Below are 21,125 nucleotides of genomic sequence, written 5' to 3'. Positions count from 1 at the left end.
CAGCCACTGAGACAAGGCTGCCTCTCTGCATCTTATAATCTGTTGTGATTGTTGGGAGCTGAAGAGAATGTGGTGTTCAGTGAGGCAATAGATTCATTAATCCACAGCTTCCACTGGGCTGGGCAGTGTGCCCAGACAGGCAAGAAGGTGATGATGGAAGCCTCAGCTTCTGCATGGTCCATCACCTTAGGCTCTCTACCTTGGCCACGGCCCAGTAGCATGGGGGATGGGAGCCAGTTGGCTTGTGATCAGTGGGAGGTGTTGAAGTTAGGTTCACAAGTGGTGGAGTGCTGTTGGGGCCTTTAGATTTATCAGTGTGGCCCAAGGCTCTGCTGATATGAGTGGGCTTGGCTTGCGGATGCAGAGGCAGGTGGTCTCTCTATCTATCTTGAGGTAAGCGTCCAAGTTTTGGGGAGTAGTCTCGGCCCCCTCGGTGTAGAGTCCAGAGAGCAGGCAGCGTCCTGTTCTCTGGTAGATGGATTTCCCAACAATGTTAGTAGAACAGACAATGAGGGCTCACTCTTGGAGAGGTAGTCTCCCTTTCTGTTTCTCAGTTGGGGTCCCAATACCTGGCAGGTGGTCTTCCTCCTGCCTTTGAGTGGGATCATGTCCATGGCGTACAGTCGGGCAGGTGGTATCCCATCTGAGTAGGTTCAAGTGGGTAGTGGTCCCATTCTCCACAACCTGGTCTCCTTGGGGTCAATTGTTTTTGGTCCTAAATCGTGGGTATTATCTTCCTCCCCGTCTCTAGGTAGGGGGCGAAATCCACAAGCGACATCCTTTACCACTGCGTGAGATCTTGCTCGGACAGATGGTCTCACTCTCTCTGTGGTGGAGTCCTAATGTCGGGATTGAGGGGACTATCTCTGTTGCGGGTCCCAGTCGCGGGCAGGAGTCCTCTCCCTCTCTGGGTGCCGTGGTGTCCGCCAGGTGGTCTTTCTCTCTCTCTCTCTCTCGGGGGGTGGGGTCTCGCATGCAACGTGTTTCTGGCGGGGGACCCGGTCGCCGGCAGGTGGTCCCTCTGGTCCTGCGTGGTCTCGCCCCTCCGCGCAGCTGCGGCTGTGCTGTGTAAAGCCGCCCCATTTGCTGGCACCAGCCTTTCATATTCTGGGTTATTTGAGTTCCTCCCATCCTGATTCCTTTAAAGCTGTCAAACGTCGAGCCGCTGTTGCAGTCTCCGCCGCCCGCCGCTTGATCGGAGGATTTGCTATCGCTCCAGTGCCCCCGCCAAGCCACAGCTGCCGTCCGGGAAACGCGAGCAACCGGCTCCTGTAACACGGTGAGTCTTTCTCTGCCGAGCGCTCTCACCGGCTACCGGTACCTGCAGCCAGACCGCCCTGCCTGCACCGAACCCCCTAGATCTCCAACCCGGCTCTTTCCAGCATCTGCTCTTTGTTTTAGTCGCTGCTGCTCCCCCCTCCCTGCTCTCCCCCTTCAGTCGCTGTTTCCTCTCCCCACGCTCTCTCAGCCCCCACTCTGCCCGGGACCCCTTCCTGCCGTGTGCAGTCTTTTGGGCGAGGTCAGAGGGGACACCTAAGCGGGGCAACCGCATTGAATGCCACCCTCAGGTCGGGGTCCGGACACTGGCCCTCGGTGCCCGTGTCCCGACAGTGACCCTCAGCCCGGCCACCGACCCTCCTTCGGTGCCTGGGATCCCGACACTGACCCTCGGTGCGCGGTCCGGACCTTTGACCCTCAGCCCGGGGTCCCTCTGTGTAGGGTCCCGACACTGATCCTCACTCGCACTGATCCCGTCGCAGCCCCTTTGCCAAGCTCGCAGCATGTGTGAGCGATCTTCCTGGTAGATGTTGTTGCTCACACGGTGTTCCTGTGAAGTATTCTGTGAATTCCTGATCCGCCTCGCTCTGCTTCCATCGAGCGGAGCGAGAACTTGCAGGGTCTGTTCCCTCTGAACAATGCGCTCACCGCCCCGACTCAATGTTTCAACCAGAGCCTCTCCCCACTCCCCCGCATAACCCTCACAACTGTCCCTATTAGGCAAATAACTTAGTTTATTCATTCCTGAAAAAATACATATATAAAGTGCCGCGAAAACGGTGATAATATCGCCAAAATGATTGAAACAAAGAAGTGAAACTTTAGTGACTAACACGTCCATTCGCAAACAGTTGCACCGTTTTGTAAGCGCCCTCCGAGATTGTACCGCATTTGCCCAGATTGCAACTCGCTCCACGGTGCACCTGTCACTCTCTCCCCCCCCCCCGCAATGCACCTGTTTACTCTCCCCCCCCCCGCAATGCACCTGTTCACTCCCCCCCCGTGATGCACCTGCCCCCCCATGCACCTGCCCCCCCATGATGCACCTGCCCCCCCCGTGATGCACCTGCCCCCCCCCCCCCCGTGATGCACCTGCCCCCCCCCCCCCCCGTGATGCACCTGCCCCCCCCCCCCCCATGGTGCAACTGTCCCCCTCCCTACCAGTGCACCAGCCCCCCTCCCTGTGCACCTGCCCCCCCCTCGCTTGCAGTGCACTTGCTCTGCCCTCCCCCATGAAGCACCTGCTCCCCTTCGCAGTGTACTTGCCCCCTCTGCACCCACCCCATTTGTCACCACCTAGTCCACCTGTCCACCACCTCAGGGAACTATGTACCTGCTCTCTTAGGCCCCTGCTGTTCATTGTCCATATCAGTATATTTCCCCGATGTGGTATTATGAGCAGCAACTTTTTATGTGGCACCTTACCCAATTGTAACAGGAAATCCAAAGAAGTTACATCTGCTAGATCTCCTTTATCCATCCTGTTTGATACATCCTAATTTATCTCAAGGGCAAATAGGATTCAACAATAATTTCCGGCTTGCCAATCACATCCAGATCCTAAAACATAGAACAGTATCAGGCAATGACTTACAAAAAAAAAAGGAGCATAACCATCTATCTTTGACGTTGCTACTGCAAACTCCCTCATCAACACCTTGGGAGTTATCATTAATTGGAATCTCCGTTGGATTAGCCACATATTGTAGCCGAGAGCAGGTCAAGACTGGCTATTCTGCAGCAAGTGAATGATCTCCTGGCACTCTAAAGCCTTCCCTTTATCCACAAGGCACAGGTAGAAGCATGATAAAATACTTCTCACTCGCCAGAATAAATGCAGCTCCAACAACATTCTTAGAACAATACAGCTCAGGAACAGCCCATTGGACTACAATTACTGCGCTGAACATGGTGCAAGTCAAACAAGGTTCTCACTGTCACCCTTTTAAATACTTCCATCACGTCTCCCCTCAGCCTCTGATGCTCCAGAGAAAATAATCCATGTTTGTCCAACCTCTACTTTTTGCTAATAACCTCTAATCCAGGCATCATCCTGGTAAACCGCGTCTGCATCCTATCCGAAGCCTCCACATTCTTCCTGTAATGGGGTGACCAGAACTACACACAAAGCTCCAAATGTGACCTAACATAATTTCATAACACTGTAACATGATTTCCTGATTCTTTTACTCAATGACCCGGCAGACGGAGATGAACATACCAGACACCTTCTTGACAACTCTATCTACTTCTGATGCTACTTTCAGGAATCTATGGACTTGGATCCCAAGATCTTTTTGTATATCAATGTTGCTAAGGGTCCAGCCATTAACTATGTATTCCCCCTTACATTTGATCTCCCATAGTACAACATCTCCCACCTTTCCTGAAAAATGAATAGAAAAGGCTCACTTATTTATTTGCACGCATCTACTTTCACATGCTATAATTCAAACACCCTCCAATGTTTATACATTATTCAGTTAGCAGTGATCATAAATGTTAGTTCTTTTGCTGCTTTGTGCTCCTCATTTTCCTTACATTCCAGCCCCATATTTCTCACCTATTCATATCCATGACTGAAAATTGCAAGGTACCCACTCAAGAGGCACCCCACTCAAACTGATTTATTCCTGCAGTGTAGTAAGTGGGAGTTGGAGCCTTGATGGATTTTCGTTTTCTTGCACTAAAGGCACTTCGAACAAATATAAGCCATCCATCCAATGCCATTGATTCAGCATTGGGTGGTGAGACTTTCTGCTGTGTCTGGTGCTCAACACATTGGGATTTTGCCAAGGTTATTAGACACGACTTTAAATAATCTGACCTGCCCTCCCTCTCAATCATTTTGGTCTGTTCGCCTTGGAGAACTGTGTTTAATTTCAGCTGGTTTGGACACACACTTATGTCTGTTTAACTTCAGCAAGTCACACACATCTGGAACAACTTCATCTTTTTTTAAACAATTTTCTAAACTGCAGCTCAGGATTCAGAGGCAAGGAAGCAATCTCCTTATTAGTGTAACAGTAAAAGTAAGTTGCAGTAAACCTGAGGCAAGGTAGGCAGAGTCCTTGTGACTTGGAGAGGAGCATTGTGTGAGTGCTGAGGCAGGGGCAATAAAACAGAGCTGAGACCAGCACCTGCTTGACTCCGTGTCCAAATATCCACAAAGGTTCCACTGAATTTAATCGGAAAAGCAGAGAATTAAAAAGCCTAATAATTGCCACCTGGTCCAAGGTCCAACGCTGAGGAATGTAGCACGGTCCGAAGCACAGCACTGTCCACTTCCACCACCCTTTGTGTAAAAAAGCTTGCTCTGCACATCTCCTTTAAACTTTGCTCCTCTCACCTTAGACCTCTGTCTTGTGACATTCTCACCCTGGGGAAAAAAAATTCAGATTGTATATCCTGTCGTCGCCTTTCACACAATAGCACGCATTTGTGTCAGGACTTTTGGGAAAGTTGAGTCGCCTGTCCGGGGAGAGAAACAGGGGCAAGATTTCATTCAGCCGGGAGACTCTTCCTGGCAACTCCCCTGACCGAGGCTCGGCACTGCTCTTTCCTCCACCGCCGCTGCCCGGCTCGGCAACCGTTTCCCGCTTCTGAATGCGCCGACGATACTTTATTGTCACATGTACCCAACTAGGTGCAGTGAAAGTCTTTGTTTTTGCATACGAAGTACATAAAAAGGTCGCCACAGAGGTACAAAAAGTACACATCCCTTCGCCGCCCCCCACCGGGCCCCTCTTAGTTCTCGGCGGCGCTGCCCGTCCGCCTCAGCCGATCCTCGAGGCTCCGGACTGACCTCGGGGCTGGACCCGACCACCTCGCCTCCACCGTGGGGCGAGTCGGGCCTGTTCGCCAGGTGACCCGCAGAGTGCGCGCACTTCTATTCGCTTTTCACACCGTTGTCGCGTCCGCCCAGTGCCCGAGTCGACGACAGAATGTTCCCTCTTGCCCTGGGTACGGTGCTCACGGTCTGCTCTCGCCCACAGGTCCCGGGAGCAAGGATGGTGCGGATGGGCAACGTGCTGTTGCTGATGTTAGCCTGGGCCCTGGGCGTGTTCACGGCCCAGCTCAGCCCCCCTGACCCCTGCTATGACGACGCCGGCCAGCCGCGGCGCTGTGTGCCCGACTTCGTCAACGCGGGCTTCGGGCGCGAGGTGCGAGTGTCGAGCACGTGCGGCGCGCCTATCGGCAGCGCGTGCCCGGCGGGAGCACGTCGTCTGTGCCGCGTGTGTGACGCGCACCCCGCCGCCTTCCTCACCGACCCGCACAACGCGCACAACCTCAGCTGCTGGCGCTCGGCCGAGGTGGGGCGGGCGGCCCACAACGTGTCGCTCAGCCTGGCGCTGCACAAGAAGTTCGAGGTGACCTACGTGAGCCTGCACTTCTGCTCGGCGCGCCCGGACTCCATGGCCATCCTCAAGTCCATGGACTACGGCCACACCTGGGTGCCGCTGCAGTTCTACTCGTCGCAGTGCCGCCGCCTCTACCACACGTCCGCCGGCGCCACCGTCACCAAGCAGAACGAGCAAGAGGCCTTGTGCTCCGACGCCCTGGCCGCCCCGCAGCCGCAGCCCGGCGGCCTGGTGGCCTTCAGCACGCTGGACGGCCGACCCTCGGCCCAGGACTTCGACAGCAGCCCGGTGCTGCAGGACTGGGTGACGGCCACCGACATCCGCGTGGAGTTCCACCGGGCCTCCGGCGCCGGCGCCGACGACGACACCTTTCAGTACGCCGTGGCCGACTTTCAGGTGGGCGGCCGCTGCCGCTGTAACGGACACGCGTCGCGCTGCCTGAAGGACAAGGAGGGCCGGCTGGTGTGTGACTGCAGGCACCACACGGCCGGAGCAGACTGCGACCGCTGCAAACCCTTCCATTACGACCGGCCCTGGCAGAGGGCGACTGCTCGCGAACCCAACGAGTGCCTAGGTGAGTGCAGTGGTCGGGGCGGGATGAACACTGATCAATACCCCGAGACAACACCAGCCTCCCCACACTGATCAACACCCCGGGATGCCAGCCTCCCCACACTGATCAATGCCTGAGACATCACCACTCTCCCACACTGATCAACACCCCGGGATGCCAGCCTCCCCACACCGAGGCAACACCTGAGCCACCACCACTCTCCCCACACTGATCAAACCCCCGAGAAAACATAACCCTCTCCACACTTATCAACCACTGAGACAACATCAGCCTCACCCTGAGACAGCACCACCCTCCCCACCCTGATCAACGCACCGAGACAACAACACCCTCCCAACACCGATTAACCCCCCCCCCCCCCCCCCCCAGACAATGCACCAGCCTCCCCCCACAACACACCAGCCTCCCAACACAAAGGCAACACCCCGGGGCAACAGCCTCCCAACCCTGTCCCCTCACCCTGAGACGACAACATCATTCCCACACAGTTACACTGAGACAGTACCAGTCTTCCCCACACTGATCAACACTCTGAGACAACACCAGACTCCCAACACTGTCACACTGAGACAACACAAGTCTCCCAGCACTGGCCCACCATGTTGAGACACCAAGAGTGCCCATCAATAGTTAGTGCTCTGCCCTGCTATGTAGTCAGTGGGCTGCACAGCCCGTCAGGCAGGCACTGCCCTTGTGGGATTCAGTTGGCGTTGGGTGAAGTTCCATTCGTATAGACCTGCCAAAGTGGAACTGAGACCATTAGAGGATCATTTGTTAGGTTGGAATGATTGGGAGAAGCAAACGTGGGTAACGGGCAGCACTCTGATTGGCTGCATGAAGTTCATAAGCTTCCAGGATTTGCTCAAAAACTGAAATATTTGGTGTTTATTAAAAATGTTAGTAAATTAATAGTGATATCTCTCTACATTTATTGAAATTACTCCAGGGGCATAGAATGAGGGAGTAAATGGGAAACTAGGACACATGGATTCATGTGTGGGAAATGTCATCTTTGGTGCCAAAAAATGTTTTTTAAAGAAGAAAGAACTAGTAACTGTAGAGAAGAAAAGTGCTTTGAAAATCTGAGCACATAAAATATTTGAATGCGTGCAGATGCTGAAAAAGGCTGCTAGAATATTGGTCTTTATGGCGGGAGTCTGGAATACAGAGAGCAGGGAATGGTGATTTTTTTTAAACCAGGCCGTGTCCTTAGTTCATATGGGTTAATATAGGTTTTTCAGTTCTGGGTAGTACATCTGAGGGAAAAAAGAGGTGACAATGTAATATCGTAAGTCTGTGGACACCACGAAGCAGGATTTGAATGTGAGCGGTGAGGAGGATGGAGAGAGGCTCCAGTATCCTTTGAACATGGCAGATGCAATGTAATAGAATATTATACACTTTGGTGGCAAAGCAGGAAGGCAAATTATTATCAGAATGCTGAGAGATCAGGAGAAAAGAAGAGGGAAGATGTAATGAGACTTGTGTGTCTGGCCCATTTGCTTAGTGAGACCTGTGTATTGGCCGAATAATTTTCTTCTGTACGAGTATGTTTCCCTTGTCCCAGCAGAAATAAATGAGCTATTTCTGAATCTTGGCAGAAAAAGCATGGAAGTGTAATCTTGGTGTATGACCAAAACTAGGACATGGAGCACAGTCTTGTCTGACACTCCAGCCGAGTGCTGTCTTCCATATCCTCTCTTTTCATTTTATCATCCAGCTTTTCATTGTCAGGTTCAGCTAGAATCCCAAAAGAAATAGGTCCACATGGTCTACACTATAGGTCTCACCTCCTCCAGCAGAGATTCCAACCACCGCTGTTCTACCTGCAGTTTGCAACATTTCCCCAATTGTTCCTTTGGGGGATGGGGTTAAAAGGCCTGCCCAATCTCCGTAGGTCAACAGTTTTGTGATTGTGAGCACGTGATCAAGCAGTCCCTGCCCACAGAGAGTGTGATGGGACACTGTAAAAGGAGCTTTAATCTGTATCAAGCTGTGCTGTCCCTGCCCTGGCAATGTTTCATGTGGAATTTATACAAATAAAGGCTGTTCTTGCTCTGTGGCAAGAACAAATCTCAGTCCCTGTGCTAAACAGTCCACCTGGCCTTGAACAGTACCATTAAAAAAAAAACCGGCATTGGCTGTGAGCTTTTGGAACATATTGAGGTCATGACAGGCCCTTTGAAACACTTTCCTCCCTCCTTTGTAAACAGCTCCCTTTACAACCTTCAGCATGACATTTTGCACACCTTTCATCGGATGCTTTGCAGGAGAGAGATGCTTGATTTAGTGTGAAATGAGAAATAATTCTCTTGCTGGGGGTGTTTGTTATCTCGTTCCTCTATACCGAGCGCTGGTCGTGGAGCACTGCAGGCACTGGTGCGGCTGGTAAATGCCTTGCCCACCAGGGCCTTGTACAGCTGGCCTGCACCAGGTGCAATCTGTCAGAGCAGCTTGTGATGCACAGGCAGGGTGTGTGAGCTCTCACACGCTAATACAAAGGGGCTGAGGGTGGGGGTGGGGGCATTCACTGGGCCTGTGCCACGGCAAGTTGTTGAAGATTTTTAGTGTTGCTGGTGGCAGATGCCATCCCATTGAGATGTTAATGAAGGTGTATTTAAAGGATGAAGTTTGCTGAATATCTCAAGAGTTTGATAGAGGTTTAGCTTGAGTCTTCACACTTTCTGCACACAATCCACCATCATCCCTTTGCACTGGCTCCAAATTTGCTGTGCTCCTGACTCTCACTTCCTTAATCTCATTAATTCCACTGATTATCAATGCATTTGCCGAGTTCTGGTCATGGCTTCTCTTGGTTCCAGCCCTGCCTTTGTCATGTTAAATATTTGCCTTTCAGTTCCAATCTACGTCACTCATGTCAGTAAATATGGGGAGGGGGTGGTAATGAATAGATTTGTGAAGGGGAAGAGTGTGGCGAAGGGGAGGGGTAAGGGTGACGTGGAGATGAGTGTAAGATTATGGCGAGGGGAAAGTGAGGGGATGGTTGAGAGCTGTGAATTTGGGAAAATAGGGGAAAGCAAGGAACAAAGGGGAAGATTTGGGGCAAAGAAGATGAAACATTGCTTTCCTCTGGATAAAGTGACAAGATGTGAAATTAAAATCAAACATTATGAAAATACTCAACGGGTGAGACAGCATCTATGGAGCGAAGGAATAGGCGACGTTTTGGGTCGAGACCCTTCTTCAGACTGATGTGGGGGGAGGGGCGGGAAAAAGAAAGGAAGAGGCGGAGACAGTCGGCTGGGGGAGAGCTGGGTAGGGGCGGAGAAGGAGGGGGAAAGCAAGGACTACCTGAAATTGGAGGTCAATGTTCATACTGCTGGGGTGTAAACTACCCAGGTGAAATATGAGGTGATGCTCCTCCAATTTGAGATGGGACTCACTCTGGCCATGGAGGCCCAGGACAGAAAGGTCGTATTCGGAATGGGAGGGGGAGTTGGTGCTGAGCCACCGGGAGATCAGGTTGGTTATTGCGAACTGAGCGGAGGTGTTGGGCGAAGCGATCGCCAAGCTTGCGCTTGGTCTCACCGATGTAGAACAGTTGACACCTGGAACAGTGAATGCAATAGATGAGGTTGGAGGAGGTGCAGGTGAACCTCTGCCTCACCAGTAGACTGCTTGGGTCCTTGGATGGAGTCAATGGAGGTAAAACGACAAGTGTAGCATTTCCTGCGGTTGCAAGGGAAAGTACCCTGGTTTGGGTGGGGAGGGACAAATTGACCGGGGAGCTACGGAGGGAACGGTCTCTGCGGAAAGCTGAAAGAGGAGGAGATGTGGCCAGTGGTGGGTCCTGTTGGAGGTGGCAAAAATGTTGGAGGAATATCTGTTGCATGTGATGGCTGGTAGGGTGGAAGGTGAGGACAAAGAGGATTCTGTCCTTGTTACGAGTGGGGGGATGGGGAGTGAGAGTGGAGCTACGGGATGGTGAGAGCCTCATCTATAGTCGAAGAGGGGAACCCCCGTTCCCTAAAGAATGACGACATCTCCGGATGCCCTGGTTTGGAACACGTCATCCTGGGTGCAGATGCAGCGTAGACGGAGGAATTGGGAGTAGGGGATACAGACCTTACAGGAAGCAGGGTGGGAAGATGTGTGGCCCAGATAGCCATGGGAGTCAGTGGGTTTGTAGTAGACGTCAGTCAGTAGTCTGTTACCTGCGATGGAGATGGTGAGGTATCGAAACGATAGGGAGATGTCGGAAATGGTCCAGGTGAATTTGGATGCCGGATGGAAGTTAGTGGTGCAATGGATGAAGTCAGTGAGTTCTGCATGGGTGCAGGAGGTAGCACCATTGCAGTTGTCAATGTAGCGGAGGTAGAGTTTGGGGATAGGACCACGGTACGCCTCGAACAAGGATTGTTCAACGTACCCTACAAAAAGGCATGCATAGCTGGGGCCCATGTGCGTGCCCTTGGATTTGGAGGAAATGGGAGGAGTCAAAGGAAAAGTTGTTGTGGGTAAGGTCCAGCTCTGTTAAGAATAGATGGTATTGCTCTTCTAGCTGGCAGTTGGGAAGACCGAAGGCAGGCAGCTCAGCGTGGGAATGGGAAAAGGAGTTGAAATGATGTGTAATTAGGAGCTTGATACAGCATTGTGACCACCCACTCTGACCTGACTGCCCTCTGCCTCCTCCATTGCTACAGTGAGGCCAAACACACACTGAAGGAACATATTCTGCAGTGGTATGAATGCTGAATATTACAATTTCGGGTAACCCAAAACTCTCATACATTGTTACTTGGAAATGATTCTTATTTTGATCTTTGATTGGAACTTTGATTGTGGATTCTTCTTTTTGATGTTCGATAACTTCATCATAGAACAGTGATTGATATTCTGAACAACAATCAAAGATGGAAGAGTGTAGTCTCATTATTCCAGTAATCATTAATCTCATTGTTTATCATTGTTCAGGTCCTTGATTCTTATTCCGATAATCGATTATTAATCATTGTTCGTTGTTACTCTGAGCTTTGTTTTTGATGATTGATAATTGTCTGAGAATGTACTTCATTTTTCTGGTCATTGAGTGGTTACTGTGTGATGGTTGATTATTCCTTTAAGTTGGTTGAGTGTTACGTTAAGAACATTTATATTCTGATTAATTATTGTTACTATCCTAGTGAATCCTTGCCAACCTTCCTCTATTTACAACTGCAACAATTTTTGTGTTGTCTGCAAACTTACTAATCATCCAAATCATCCATATCACATGCAATAGTGGTTCCAGTACTGATCCTTGCAGAATACCACTGGCCACAGTCTTCCAGTCAGAAAATCAGTCCTCCACCACTACCTCTGTCTGCTGTGAACAATTAGATTTTGTGTCCAACTTATGAACTCACCATGGATCTCGTGTGACTTTCTGGACTAGTGTACCATGAGATACCTTGTCAAATGCTTTCCTAAAGTCCAAAGGGTGGTGCAGACATGGAGTGAGCTGCCAGTGGAAGTTATGGAAGCACGTATAGTTATGACTTTAAAAACACACTTAGACGGGTATACGGAAAGGAAAGGTTTGGAGGAATATGGACCAGGTGCAGGCAAATGGGACTAGTTTGGTTAAGCAACTTGGTCGGCATGGACAAGTTGGGCCGCAGGGCTTGTTTTCATGCTGTATTATTCAATAACTGCACTGGCCTCATCTTTGTCATTTCCTAAATCAAATTTGTGAGACAGGATCTCCCACACACAAAGCTGTGCTGACTGTCAAAATAAAATCACATTCTTCCAGAAGTGTGGATCCTATCTCCAAGGATCATTTGCTATAATTTCCATACCATTGATTTGAGCCTCGTTGCGCTATTATTTCCTGGATTAACTCTGTGGCCCTTCTTAAACGAAGAAACATCTTTTGTCTATTCCCCATGCTCCGGAGCCGTGGATGTGGCTAAAGAGGATACAAAGTTCTGTCAAAGCTCCAGCAATCTCTTCTTTTGCCTTCCTCAGTTTCATGTGATAGATTCTACCAGGTCCTGGGGACATTCACCTTAATATTTTGCAAGACATCCAATATCTTCTTAATAACAACATGCCCTAGAATATCGACACATCCCCTCCCTGATCTAATCATCATCCATATCCTTCTTCTTAGTGAATGCCAATATGAAGTATACCTCACCTACTTCTGGCTTCCGGATCCTTGTAGTCATGAGCCACCTCGCTTTCAATATACATGAAACACCTTGGGATTCTCCTTAATCATACTTGCAAATTTCATGGCCTCTTTTAGCACCCTAATTCTATTTTAGTACTTTCCTGTTTTCCTTGTATTCCTCAAGAGCCCTGTCCAATTTTAGCTTTTTGTTCCATTATTTGTGTGAAAAATTCCCTATCTTCTCTTGTCATTCAACTTTCCTGAACCTTGTCATCTATATCATTCGTCCTCACAGATCGAATCTTGCCATCTTTATCATCGATCTTGAACTCTAATCATCTAGCCTTTAAAGGATTGCCTAATACTGTTGTAATTTGCCTTTCCCAACATAACAGTAGAATTTGATAGCGCCAAAACACAAGGGAATACACAATCAAAAACTACAGATACTGGAAATCTAAAACATAAACAGAAAAATCTAGGTCAAGCAGCATCTGTGAAGGAGAAATAGAGTTAACATTTCATGTTGAAGACCTTTGTCAGAGAAAACAGGTTAATTTTAAGCTCAAAGCTCAACTATGGTTGGACCTTGGATGACAACACCAACTGCAAATAAAGCTATCCATGAACTTGACTGGATTTGGTTATCCATCTGTGGCTCTAGTGAGTGGGTAAAACCCAATCTGGAGCTATAATGCGAATCCAGCTAACAAAATGGTGACAGAGTGAATGAAGCCTTTGAGGCTTTGCTGGGACAAATTGTCACACGGGCAGTTCCTCTGCTTTCAGTGAAGTCATTGAACACATCCTCAAGATCCATTGAAGCAGGATTAGAAAGTTGGAGTCAACGGGTCATGGTTTTAGAATATTTATTTGAAGATACTTTTGTTGATGAAGAGCATCAGTCCAATACCCTCCAGTGAATGAAGAAAATAGATGGATTAGGGTTTCACACAATGTATGGCTGAGTTCACATCAGAAAGAGACTCATGAGAGGTTATAGACACTGTTTCCCTGATTCCTGGTTCGTACAGAAATTGTATTAAAGGCAAATGGCAACTGAGAGCACAAGTTACCAGTGAAATATATTTGACACAAAGCGATCTTCCAGGGACCTGAATGGATGTATTACTCTCTCTATGCCACTTGCAACTGCTACCACAGCAGTTTTGCCTAGGAATATAGAAGTACTCCAGCCTGTTCATCCACTTAAGATCAGCACAGGCAGACTGGTTACAGACGGAAGACAAAGTGAAGATACATTTTTCTGAAGAAGGGTTTCGACCTGAAACATTGCCTATTTCATTCGCTCCATGGATGCTGCTGCACTGCACCTGCTGAGTTTCTCCAGCACTTTTGTCTACCTTTTCCAGCATTTGCAGTTCCTTCTTAAATACATTTTTCAGGTTGGTAATCACTGACAAATAGGGTATCACACATTATGTGCTAGGGCTAAACTATTTACAGACTATTACAAACGACCTAAATTAATGGATTGAATGTAGAGGATTAATATTAGCTGCTGATACAAACTTTGGAGAGGAGGTAAATTGTGAGTGGGACGCAAGGGGGCTGGATAGATTAAGTGAGTAAGTGAAATGATGCAGATAGAGAGTAGTCCACGAAACAAGTGCATTATCTACTTTGTTAAGCGGAAGGGATGGATGAAGAAATTGCTAAATCTGGAAGATCTGGGTTTGGGGAAAGTGGATAGGAGGCAGTTGGATTCTTTGGACAGAGCAGGCTGAGGAGCAACTTAATTTAGTTGGGATTGGAAATATTTAGAGGGATATGGACAAATGGGATTAGTGTTAATTGGCTTCTTTGTCAGCATGGAAAGATGGACTGAAAGGCCTCTTTTGGTGCTGTATAACTCTACTAACCTATAGAAAAATAGGTGCAGGAATAGGCCATTTGGCTCTTCGAGCCAGCACCGCCATTCAATATGATCATCCAAAACCAGTACCCCGTTCCTGCTTTTCCCCCCATATCCCTTGATTCCATTGCTTTTTCCCCCATATCCCTAAGAGCTAAATCTAACTCTCTCTTGAAAGCATCCACTCTTCTCTGGCAAATAATTCCACAGATTCTCAACTCTCTGGGTGAAAACGTTTTTCCTCAACTCAGTCCTAAATTGTCTACCCCGTAATCTTAAACTGTGACCCCTGGTTCTGGACTCTCCTAACATCGGGAACAATTTTCTTGCATCAAGCCTGTCCAATCCCTTAAGAATGTTATATGTTTTTATAAGATTCCCTCTCATTCTTCTAAATTCCTCTAAATACAAGTCAAATGAACCCATATCAGTCCCGCCATTCCGGGAATTAACCTGGTGAACCTACGCTGCACTCCCTCAACAGCAAGAATGTCCTTCCTCAAATTAGGAGACAAAAACTGCACGCGATACTCCAGGTGTGGTCTCACGAGGGCCCTGCACAACTGCAGTAGGACCTCATTGCTCTTAAACTCAAATCCTTTTGCAATGAAGGCCAACATGCCATCATTGCTTTCGTCACTGCCTGCTGTACCTGCATGCTTATTTCCAGTGACTGATGTACAAGGACACCCAGGTCTCGTTGAACCATCCTTTTTCCTAATCTGACACCATTCAGATAATAATCTATCTTCCTGTTCTTGCCACCAAAGTGTATAACTTCACAGTTATCCACATTATACTACATCTGCCATGCATCTGCCCACTCACCCACCCTGCAGCCTCGTAACCTCGCAGCTCACTCAGCCACCCTGCCCTTACTATGCTTGTAGAATCCCTTTTGATTCTCCTTCACCTTATCTGCCAAAGTTATCTCATGTCCTCTTTTTGCCCTCCTGATCATCCTCTTAAGTGTCATCATCGGCGGTTACTCGAAACGAGTATGACTGCCCTCTTTTGGGAGGACGCCTCTGCGTGACATTGATTAACGTGGGGAGACTGGTACACCGACAGCCACCACACGGTTCTTGACAGATCTGAGTCGGGATCCAGTGGCATGGTCCAAGACGACCGGGGACCCTTTTTTGCTGCAGCCTTCATTTGCCTTCCCAGCCATTGTGATGCTCCACTAAAGTCAGCCATCATCCTGCGCCTGTTCCACCTTTGAGGTCTTGGTTTGATTGCTCTTTGTCAGGGACCTCCCCCTCGACCTTACCACCATGGGTGGCCTTGCAGTACCATAGCTCTAGACGGCATTGCTCTCAGGATCTCAGGACCACACAAGCTTCTCCACCACGACATGGTGACAATCCACGGGGAATTGTATTGCTACATCATTTATACCCTTCAAGAGCTTGGCTTGATCCTGACTGCTGATAGCTAACATATAACTTATTCTTTTTCCCATCAAGAATCCTAGAGACACAGTTATAGTGCTATGCAGCACAGAAACAGGCCCTTTGATCCAACTCATTTATGCTGACCAGATTGCCTAACTGAGCTAGTCCTTTTTGCCTGCTCCTTGCCCATATCTGTCCAAACCTTTCAGATCAATGTAGCTGTGTAAGAGTCTTGTAAATGGTGTAGTTGTACCCATCTCTAGCACCACCTCTAGCAGCTTGTTCCATTCACACACCTCCCTCTGTGAAAATGTTGCCACTTAGGTCCATTTTTAATCTTTCTCAGCTCACCTCAAACCCTTATCTTCTAGTTTTAGACTCCCCTGCCGTTGCAAAAAGACTGTGGCTGTTAACCTCGAAATTGTAATTGTAATTAATTTATTAGCCAAGTATGTAAAAAACATACCGACCCTGTCTAATCCTCAATATCCTAATCCAGTTCCCTACTGCTGCCAGCCTTGACCTTCACTCTGAACACCTCATGCGCAGTGCTTTTTTTGTGATACCTCTAAAAAGTTAAACATTATTATTCTGTTTTTTTGCCAAGTGACACGTATGTTTATTAATCATGCATCCCGGCACCTTTCTTTGTACAAAAAAAGCACTGGTCTTATGATACACATTTTTTGACTAAGGCATCGTCATCTATTCCTGCTTTACGCAGACATTAAACAAATGATTGGGGCCTCATTTTTGGCATTGATGTCCTGCCTCAGAGTTTTGGGAATTTTGTTTGTGCTATTTTATGATTTCAATTCCTCTTCCCTCCCTGCCACCCTCCAGCACAATCTCCTAAACCTTGACTGTTTTCTGGGTGTGGACAGTGCCAGATATTGACCATTGCTCTATGCCACAAAGGAATACACATTTCCATGCAGTTCTTGAAAAAACACTGTACGTCCTTAAACACCGTGGTTGATCAGAATTCTTACTACTCAGACAACTTATTACACCCACTTTAAAAGTAGACTTATTTTTCTTTTTTTTTAATCAATTGTTCTGAGACAGAGGGCAGATTGAAAGGAAGCGGTGGTTGTTAATGACTTCTGCAGCTGCTCAGATTACTATTGTGTTACTGCTTCAGAGTTTCAATTCAATGTCTTGAATGTTATTGTGAGTTGGGCTAGATTCATCAGTCAGTGGCACCTGGCACAACCCCCTTGTTCACACTGAGCCAGTGTTGTTCAAAGCACAATTCAGACCCCTCTTAAACCCCGCTTACATAACAATGTAGGACTGCTCGAACTGCTTTGTTTAATTAAATAAACCTCCACCTCCTCCAGCACCGATATCTGTCGAGGATCTGGGGATAATTATGTTCGATAATCTTTGCCGCTGCTGTGGTTACGTCAGAGGGTAAATGAGAAGGTGCCACCGCACACTCTTTCTGGTCATCAGCCAGTCATCTCTGTGAAAGCTGGTGATTGATAGGTGAGAGGAGACTACGGTCAGCTGAACTGACAACCCAATGAGCAAATAGCTGGCAACTTGCAGTTGACACGTAGGAGACACGAAGAACTGCAGATGCTGGAGTCATTAAAATAAAAAGTGTTGGAGGAACTCAATGGGTCAGGCAGCATCTATGGAGAGAAATAGTCATGACATTTTGGGTTGGTACCCTTCGTCAGATGAATGGAGTAGAGGCATGACTTTCCCTATTAAATTTACAAGGCTTATGAGGCAAGTTTTTTTTACACACAGAGCATTGAGTGCCAGCAAAAGTGGTGGAAGCTGATCCAATAGTAATGTGCAAGCAGCATTTACAGCACACGAATAGGCAGGGAATGGAGGGATATGGATCACGTGCAGGCAGACTGGATCATTTAGATTGACATTATGGGACAAAGGGCCTGTGCTGTCCTATTCCGTTTGTTATGAAAATGTTCTAAATCCATCCTGACTGTCTCAATTTAATTGGTGAAGGTTAATGATGCGCTTTATAATGAATTATAACAATATTACCTTCCACTGAAGTTAAATAAACTGGACTGCAGTTAAAACATAAAACACTGAAGGCAAACACAAGGAACTGCAGATGCTGGAATCTTGCTACTCATGTCCCTGTGCCCCACATGGACCCAGCATCAATTTCTCCCCTTCCACGTATGTTCCTTCCTCTGATTTCACAATTTCTTATCCTTATCTCACACCTTTTCTATTCTTATCTCACACCTTTTGTCTTTTTATCTCTGGCCTCCGACCAACCATCTGCCTTTCAAAAGCATCCTCACCTGTGTCCACCTATCAGGCTATGTTGTGCCCCTCCTCTTTCAGCTTCTCACCCCCCCCCCCCCCCCCCCCCCCCCATCACAGTCAGTGTGAAGAATGGTCCTGACCTGAAAAGTTGTCTATCCATATTCTCCAGAGATGCTGCCTGAGTTACTCACCACTTTGAGGTTTCATTTGTAAGCCAATTCCTTGTGTTGGCTGGAGTCACTAGACGGAGTTACTGCTGAGGCAATTGGGTCAGACAGCATCTGCGGAGAGTGAAGCAGAATTGATATTTCAAGTCGTCGGCCTTTTATCAGAAGTGGGAAAGTGATGTACTGAGTGAGGCGAACACGTAGGTTTTGATGCAAAGTGGACATGGAAAAGCAAAGTGGACATGGAAAACGTCAGTGGGAGATAGAAAATGTTGGAAATCTGACATTAAAAGATCAGGCGGGATCTTGCTCCGCAGTTGCTGCATGTCCTGCTGAATACTTTTCACATTCCAATGGTTACAATGCAGAAAGAGGCCATTCACCCCATTAAGTCCATCAGCTTTAGGTAAGATTAAAGGTAAGATGGGATAATTTTCAGGAAAAATAAGGGTAAAGTTTTCTACACAGTGGTTGGTGAATATATTATCAAGCTACCAGAGGAGATGATGAAGTCAGGTGTAATTGTAAACTTTTGGGCAATACTTGAATAAGAAAGGCATAGCAGGATATGGGTCTAATGTAGGCTAATTGACTTATTGAATTAGTATAGATAGGCCCCACGGTTGGCATGGACAGGTAGGCTGAAGGGTCTGTTTCTGCCCTGTACAATTCTATGATCCAACTAGTCCCACTCCTCCGATCTTTTTCACAGGCCTAGGTATTATTTTCTCTCAGATACTCATCCAATTTTCTGCTGCACTCTGCAATTGAACCTTCTCCCTTGCATCCTCCTGCAGCGCTCTTCTAAAAAAGTTATCCTATGTCACTTGTGGTTCTTTTGCCAATCACATACTTTCTATGTCCCATCATTCTTGACCGCTTTACCAAAGGGAACTTGTTCTCCAACTCTTCTTCACACCTTTCATAATTTTAAATAGTTCCATCAGATTTCCTCATAGCCTCATTCGTTCTAAGAAGAACTTGTCCTTTCATTTGGAATCTCATGCTGGGGTTGGAGAATTCCAAGAATTCACAGCCCTCTGGGAAGAAATTCCACCTAATCTTAGGTCTAAATGGTAACTCCTTATCATCAGACTGCCCATCTTACAAATTCTCCATTCTGAGGAAATAGCATCTCGGCACTAATTGTGTAATTCCCTTTTAGAACATTATACCTGTCATTCTTCTGACCTATAGTGAGCCTGTGCCAGTCCTCGCAGAATAACCTCACTTTTACCCTCATCACACTCTATCTGTCATAATTTTGTCCACCCCGACATCTTACCATCTTCTCACAACTTACCTTCCTAACTTTGAATTAGCAACAGATTTGTATACATCACAGTCAGTCCCTTTTTCTGTCATTTTATATTAATTATAAATAGCTGAGGCCCCACGACTGACCTCTGAGCCTCCCCATTCGTTCCCACTTACCAACATGAAAATGACTCGTTTATTTTTGTTCTCAGCTTTCTGTGTAACATATTATGTTTCCAAAGTGATATGCTCCCTTTAACACAGTAAACCTGTGCAGGAACCTTTTATATAGCCCCTAATCAAATGTCTTGTGGAAATCCAAAACACACTACATCCACTGGTTAGCTATTGGTTACATCCTCAAAGAAGTCTGTTAAATTTGATTTCTCTTTCATAAAATCACATTGATTATACCCACTAATGTCCCTTTCAATATTCTGAACTGTTGTTCAGCTGACTGGTTGATAGTTCCCAACTCTCTCCTTTCTTGAATGTTTATTAATCAACTGGAACCTTTCCAGAATATGCACATTTGCCAGCTGCCAATAAATGCATTGACTAACTCTGCAGCCAGCTCTTCCACAACCTTAGAACGCAGATCCTAGGATCCAGAATGTTATATTGTCCTTAATGTAGCATTGGTCCTCTGGAAATAGAGTCACTGTGTCATCAAGCTGTACAGCACAGAAACAGGCCCTTTGGCCCACCTTGTCCATTCTAGCCTAGTTGGCACTCTGTGCTAGTCCCATTTGTCTGCTTGTGTCCATTATCGCTCTAAACCCTTCCTATACATATATCTGTCCAAATATCATGAATGTCATAATTGTATCTGCTTCTATAGCTTCTTCTACAGACATATCTTTGAGTCCAAGTCTATAACTCCCTGAGGCTTTGAGGCTTTTGGATGGGCACATGGATATGCAAGAAATGGCGAGATATGGATTATGTGCAGGCAGATAGAGTTGGTCTCAGCATCACGTTCGGCACAGGCATTGTGGGCTGAAAGGCCTGTTCCTCTGTACTATTTAATGTTCTATGTTTTGGTGGCTCATTCCAGATATGGACTACCTTCTAAGTGAAAAAGGGGTCCCTGAGGTTCCTCTTAAATATCTCCCCTTTCACCTTGGCCCACGTCCTCTAGTTTTAGAATCCTCTTCCCTGGGGGAAAAAGTGTGAGCAGTCACTTGATTCATGCCCCCCATGATCTTGTACACCTTGGGTGCTACCTGATATAGTGAGTATTTCCAGCATTTTCATTTTTTTCTGTGAGGTTTTCAGCACCCGCAGTTTATTGCTTTTTGATTGGGTGATGACTGTTTGGAAGTGAGTCAGCACTTGGAGAGCACTCTATACAGCAGCCACAGAGCAGCTGTAGGAAAGGTTCCATAGGAGTGAGGGAGGAAGCTGGCTGAGGATTAGCACAATGGTCCCCTCTGTCTCCGGACACCAGTGGGAAGTAGGCCTGATCCATCCCAAACCACAAGTAATCCCATTCCACTGGCATACAAGTAGGAGGAGGAAGGATCAGTGACTGCCGCATGTTGTCCTCGGGTCAATGCAAGAATCCTGTGATCTTTTAAAATTTCAGAATATAACTAGTTCATAATTTTTTTTAATATATTGTATAGAACATTTTAGTCACGTCATGTTATTGCAATTTCCTAATGTTAGCATGATTTTGGTTATCATTGCATCAACATAAGGAGAAATTGAGACGGTTTTCCCTGAAGGGAATGAAGCCGTGTAAATGTTTATAAAATTATGGGAGGCACGTTAAGTAATCTGTTTCCCTGGTTAGCTGAGTGTTAAAACTAATAAACATTTGCTCTCAGTAGGATTGT

The 21,125-nt window shown here is 47.3% G+C and overlaps 1 protein-coding gene across 1 annotated transcript in view; it reads left to right on the top strand.

Moving 5' to 3' along the window:
* The first annotated feature begins 630 nt into the window (after positions 1 to 630).
* The window catches only part of LOC129706864 (netrin-3-like), a 103,162-nt gene continuing 82,667 nt past the window's right edge, over positions 631 to 21,125 (top strand). The window contains exons 1-2 of the mRNA XM_055651452.1: positions 631 to 1,279; positions 5,274 to 6,213. Coding sequence (XP_055507427.1) covers positions 5,289 to 6,213 — 925 coding nt within the window. The 5' untranslated portion in view covers positions 631 to 1,279; positions 5,274 to 5,288. The remainder of the gene's footprint in view (positions 1,280 to 5,273; positions 6,214 to 21,125) is intronic.

This window comes from Leucoraja erinacea, chromosome 20 (assembly GCF_028641065.1).
Source record: "Leucoraja erinacea ecotype New England chromosome 20, Leri_hhj_1, whole genome shotgun sequence".
Lineage (NCBI taxonomy): Eukaryota > Metazoa > Chordata > Chondrichthyes > Rajiformes > Rajidae > Leucoraja > Leucoraja erinaceus.
The sequence above is the reverse complement of the archived record's forward strand: the minus strand, read 5'-3'. Positions and strand labels throughout refer to the sequence as shown.